Raw genomic sequence first — 6,246 nt, 5'->3', positions numbered from 1 at the left:
GGAAACCCTCCGTGGATACCCGTGTGGTTATCGGATCGGAAAGAATTATGGTCCGGATCCTGAGGTTCCCCGAAGCGGTCTGGGCGGAAATTGGGGAACATCAAATCCGGAACAGCCAGCACTGTGCCAGTGCTGCCAGCTTGGAGTGACAGTTGGAACTCCAGGGGAACCTCCTAGAAGAAGCGCTGGGCGGCCGCACTGAATCCACATTACACAACGTCGCGGGCCCCAGAATCGAGCTTTTCCCGCTGGCGAGAGAGGAACACTCGGTCCCCATCGGTCGGTGTCCTGTCGGCTACTGGCGTCGGGTTTTTGTGGTGTGGCATCGGGCAACCCCGGGAGGCTCGGGTCCCGGGGCCCGAATCCAGCTAGCGCCACCCGGAAGAGCGCACGGCGAGCGAGCCATCATCATCATCATCATCACCGGAGGAAGTCACTCCGGCGAGAGCCCTGCCGGCGAGAGAGCATCGGTGAATCGCCCAGCATCCGGTTCGGGTCGCGCGGTCGTTCGGGTTTGGTGGCGATTCGGCCCCAGACTCCAGCGACTTCGGTGGCCGAATCCGGTTCGTCCCGTTTCAGTTTGCACTGAATCCCGGCAGCGTACGGACGCGTCTGGGAGAGCCCCGTGGCGTAGAAGGAAGTAGTGTCCGATAGAGTGACTCGGGAGTGGCAGAAAAACCGGACGGCGAAGATGGTCCGGAGTTGACTCGACGTTTGACGTTTGGTGTGTTTCGTGACGTGTCCAGGTGCGAGGACATCGCACTGAGTGATCGCGCGATCGAAGTGCGTAGCGTAGCTCCCCCACAAGTTCCCTCCGCGTAGTAGTAGTCTCGCAGGTAAATAAATGAAACTTCCTTCAGCTTGGCGTGGACTTGGCGGGGGTCGGTCTTCAGGAACCAGGGGAGCCATTTCGGGGACGCCCAAGAAACCTGCCCCGACGATCGGGTGTTATCACTGGATGAGACGATCCAGATCCTATTAGACGACGCTGGCTGGATGGACCACTGGGTGGACCTACAGCAATCAACTCCACTCGGGAACAGCATCATCCTGGAGTTCAGCTCCCTGACCATGGACCATGGTCCATACACCGACCACAATCAATCAGCAGGAGTCGGGTTGAAGCCGTGCCGTTATTAGACCCATTCTTCAGTGTTCGTCCTGTTCGTGGACCAAGGACCCCGGCTCGTTCTAGGTTGTGCGTTTGCGTGTGAGTCGGAACTGAGTGGGCTGAGGCAGGACGGCCACGATCTAGGTGAACTCGAGTCTATCGCTAGTTCTATAATGGGAAATCTTGGAGATCGGAACCCCCTCCCCAAAAAATGGAAGGCTTTATAGTCCGAAGGCTATCTCGAAACTGATCTCTCTCTCTCTCTCTATCTCCTTCTCCCTCTTTGATTGTCTTGATTTCTCCAGCCCAAAGGCACTGGCAGTTTGAGTCAGTTGGGGGCGGAATGGGAAGGACCCCGGTTCGACCGGACCGACCGGACGACTAGTGTTGCTATCAGAAGTTGTGTCTAGAAGAGCGTGTGGACTCGATGGACCCCACGACCCGAACGGCTGCGTGGCGAATGGCGTGCCGGTGGAAGTGTCTGGAAGACCTCTGGGAGTAAGTGAGCTATAGTGAGCTAGTGTGGACGGACTCCCTAGAACCTTGGGCAAATTCCCGCGGGGACATACGAGTGTGCCAGTGCGGTGGTGTAGAGTGTAGAGGGCTCCGTTCCGGACGTAGAAGTGTGCCTGCCACAAATCTTGGGCAAGATCGCTTCCGCCAGCAAGATGACTGCCGGCTGGCTGCGGGTGAGGATGCCGACGATCGTCGTCCTGCTGCTGCACGGTAAGTGACATCTTGACCCCCACCCCTTAGCTCACTGGCGGCTAATTCCACAAGAACTGCGGCAGGGCAACAGTGTCGGTTAGCAAAGTCACCGGAAAGACGGGCAAGACTCCTGGGAGCCTTTGCCTTTTGGGTCTTTTATTCGGAAAGAAAACACACTCACCAACCGACGCCACTTAACCGGGCGTTGAGCGTGTGTCAAGTGGCAAGGTAATGAGGATGATGGGAACACCGGCCCTGGCTGGAAGTCCCCGGGACAGTCCAAGTCCCGGTCTGGCTGGCTACTGTTCCCCACACAAACGCCTCTCTCTCCGGATTCTAACGAAGCTAATCTGTCGCTTACCTCCCCGACTCCTCATAGAGATACAACTGCATTCCAGTGTCATTTGATTTCCATCTCTCGTTCGTCGACGATGGCGAACTGTCGGGTCTCTGGGTCTGGGGGAATCGCGCGCTCGCTGTCACTGGCGCTTGTCTGCTAATTTCTCAAACGCTCAACACCAGCTCAACACTCCTGCTGCTACTGCTGAAGGACTTCTCCTCCCTCACAGCTCCCCCTCCGCGCATTCACTCACTCCGCTCACTAATTATGTTAGTCTGCGCTATGTTATTCCATTGAGCTCGACGTCGGCAGCCCCCATTTGACGACTTGCTCCATTACTGCCCGGACTTGAAGCGGGTGAATTGAAGGGCATTCATAGAGTGTATGAGCATCCAACCTCCCCCCATCAGCTCCCAGACTCCCGAGGACCTCCCGACCACCGGAGCTACGCGATGTGATATCGGATCTTTGCCCTCGGAGCCGATGCTGTGGTGCTGCCCTAGAGGGCAGCTTCCCCCCTTTTTTTCTTGGCTCTTCTTTTCCTCTTTACGACTGCCGCCCTCTGCACCATTACCTCTCGCTCTCTCTCTCTCTCTCTCTCGCTCGCTCTGCATTTCCTGCTTCCTGGCAACTATTTAGCGCCCGGCGGGTGCCATCAACCATCAAGGGCCACCACATTCCACCACATTTTATTCTGGGGCCTTCTGTACCCCGTTCCGTGCTCTAAACTGCCATTAGGTGGAGCTGCCTTCTCCCACTCTTGTTGTCCACTTTTGCCCACGGCCACTCTGCTTTTTATCACCTTCATATCGGCCATCTCTCGCTCTCTCTCTCTCTTGCTTCTTTCCACTATTTTACCCTGGCTTTTGTTGTTTTTTTTTTGCACATCTTCCCATTCTCGTTAGTTCAGTTTTTTTGCTGCTGCTCCACTCTACGCTCTACTTGGCCGGTCCGCTATCGTCCAGCTGGCTCGAGTAGAGCGCTCTCTCTCTCTCTCGCTCTGGTTTTTTCTTCGTACATGGGCGCCACCGACACGGCCCAATCCCAGCTACCATAAATCATTCTGACAAATTACTGAGTGACAGTTTTATTTCCCGCGTCACAATTAGTTTAAAAGCGATTGCGGCACCCCGCGCCACGCGCACACGAGCCACAATCGGGGCAGCACACATACACATCAACCGACGACCGAGCGTGAGTGTGTGTCCCTGTGGTGCTCACTGACTCATTAACTGGATTCGTTGTCGATTCGATCGCATCGAGAACGAGAACGAGTTAAGCCCCCGGCTATAGTTGTGGCACTTGAACTGGGGCCCCTTCTACCAGAACTGGAGCGAGCTCCACACTTTGCAGGACCCAATGGAAGCTGCTGATTCCTGACACTGACGCGAGCTTATTTCACCAGACCATACGCAAAATCCGCAACTCCTGGGGCGGTGTATTGGCTTACCTTGCACGACGTGAACACGGTTTTTTTTGTCAATGTTTAAAATTGGTTCCTTTTTGGAAAAAAAAATCTTGATTACATGAGAGTACAGAGATATTCCACATTGCGATTGCAGCTATTTGGCAAGTCTAACCCGGGGTCCACAGTATGAGGAACATGGCTAAAAATGTATGGCAGGCCAAGAAACTATAAATCTTTTGCTAAAAAGTTCCGTGAGTTACACTGAGTTGCTTTTGAGCGCCTTATGTTCATGAAATATTTCACGCTTTTTTTCATTGCGAACGTTGAAGCCAAATTTGCGCAAATTTTTTTGTTTTCAAAAAATATGGCTAGTTTTTCGGACAGCGGATCAGATTATGACAAAGATGGCAATAGAAGGAGAAGGAAAGGAAACTGACAAATCAAAGCATAAAACAAACGAACTGTCATTTCACTCACTGGAGCTCACGGAATTTTTCGCCCAAAAGCTGGCTAGTGTGGACGCTAGCATAGCAAAAAAACCTGTAGAGAAAACTCTTACTGTGGACGAGGCGTAATGTCTCAAAATGATGAAATGAAAATGTTTCGATTTAAATCTGTTTAGGTTATATGTTATGCCACTTGGTATTGAGTTATTTTTTCTTACTTAACAACTTAACAACATCTTACAACTATTCAGATTCAAACGCTTCAGATAATTAGCTCTCGATAGTCGTTGCGCGGCAGCATGTTTTAGGACAAGATTCGCTGGTGTTCTCCAATGTAAATTAAGGATCATTTTGTTTATTAATAATTTATTATTTATTTTGACACAATTTTATTCAGTTTGATTTGTATTGACTGGAAGTTAGTGACCACGGGGTTCCCAAAGCCCCAACTATGACCATTTTTGTTAAACCACCACCGAAGCGGAACTGACCTTATCAAACTTCGTACAGTTCGAGTTGAAGACTCACCACGTTTGGAAACAAATTTTTAATAGTTCACCAATCTTCTGCAAGCCCAGAGCGTCCCATTTCGTAGGTGTCAAATAGTTTTTACTAAATGTTTACAATTTCCGAACATGAAGTTTGACGTTTCGAACGTCAAGTAATCGACAGTTTAAATTTCAAACACTAGATGGAATGGATTGAATAGTTTCCGATTTTCTACAAGCCCAGAGCGTTCCATTTCGTAGGTGTCAAAACGTTTTTACTAAATGTTTACAATTTCCGAACATGTAGTTTGACGTTTCAATCATTAAAAAATCGACCAGATTTTGTTTTTCTTTGGCTGTGTATCGGAAAAGCGGTCACCATTATGCTAACCGGGGGCTACATCTTCTTCCAGCACTTGCGCAGGGCGCCCGGGCACTGCAGCTGACGGAGATCACCGTGCCGGACGTGGCGGACGTCCAGGAGACGGTGATGCTGTCGTGCAGCTACGACATGGGCACCCACAAGCTCAACTCGGTCAAGTGGTACAAGGACGAGCGGGAGTTCTTCAGGTCAGTCATTTCACGGGACACTGGACTTTCGTTTCTTAACTCTGCCCGTTCTCGCCCTCGCCACAGGTACTCACCGCTGATGCCGAAGAACTTGATGCTGTTCGACGTGGACGGTGTGACGGTGCTCCAGAACTCGACGGCCCAGATCTGTAACCACTACCAGTGCAGCATCCAGCTGCACAAGCTCAACACACGATCGAGCGGCTCGTACCGGTGCGAGATCTCGGGTGACGCGCCCGAGTTCAAGCTGGCGCACGGTGTCGGAAACATGACCGTTGCCTGTAAGTACCCCGTAGTAGTAGTAGTAGTTCGGTGTTCCGTTTGGTTTTGGGTCTAGAACCCGCCGTAGAAAAGCGGAATCTCGATTACTCGATCCGAGCATCCAATCATCCGGACCAACAAAGACCTGACGGCCACGTGGAGTTCAACCTCCGTCATTCAGTCGCTCTCGCCTTCTCTCTCTCTCTTGAACGTCATGTCAGCAACTGTGTGGCACCGGAACTCCACTGCGGATCGCTCCAAATCCCAGTTAAGCAATAGATTACGGCAGCGTGTGGCAGCCAGCCATCCAGCCGGGCCTATTCATGCCTTTATTTGTGTATGGTCTGGTGCGCATTGCACCGTTTTTACAGGTGTTTGGTGTATTGGGACCGCTATCCCCGGGGCAATCCTGCAGCGATGAATTCCCAGCGCTAATGAATCGCGACATCGCACACACACGTAGTATCAGGTGTCTGTGTCACCAACACAGCAACGGCGGAATGTCCTGGCGCTTCGGTGCCGATCTTGTAAAAGTTGGGACCGGTCCCCGAGAACCTGTGCCGGTTTTGAACGCCACGTGGCAAGAAGCGACGCGTTTTGACTGACGTCGGGCTGTTGGTGTTAAGCGAGCTGTCGCGGGCGAGGAAGTCGTCAGTCCATCAGAGGGGCCTGAAGGATAGGATTTGCTCAGGATTTACGGCCCCAGGTAGCCGACCCGGAGGTGAACGGAATTTAATTTCAACTCTCGCCCACCCACCCGAGATGAATTAGTTAGCGCCCCGGACGAAACAATGGCGCCCTCTACCGGGCGCTTATGGAGATTAATTTATACAAAATTAAGGCGCCCAGGAAAGAAGTGCTGCTTCTTCGCATGACAAATGCACATTAATTATTGAAAGCGATAGCTCGCTGCA

The 6,246-nt window shown here is 51.9% G+C and overlaps 1 protein-coding gene across 1 annotated transcript in view; it reads left to right on the top strand.

Moving 5' to 3' along the window:
- Positions 1-1,779: 1,779 nt before the first annotated feature.
- The window catches only part of LOC131213271 (uncharacterized), a 72,009-nt gene continuing 67,542 nt past the window's right edge, over positions 1,780-6,246 (top strand). The window contains exons 1-3 of the mRNA XM_058207282.1: positions 1,780-1,837; positions 4,915-5,071; positions 5,138-5,352. Coding sequence (XP_058063265.1) covers positions 1,780-1,837; positions 4,915-5,071; positions 5,138-5,352 — 430 coding nt within the window. The remainder of the gene's footprint in view (positions 1,838-4,914; positions 5,072-5,137; positions 5,353-6,246) is intronic.

This window comes from Anopheles bellator, chromosome X, assembly GCF_943735745.2.
Source record: "Anopheles bellator chromosome X, idAnoBellAS_SP24_06.2, whole genome shotgun sequence".
NCBI lineage: Eukaryota > Metazoa > Arthropoda > Insecta > Diptera > Culicidae > Anopheles > Anopheles bellator.
This window is presented reverse-complemented; position numbering and strand designations above follow the sequence as displayed.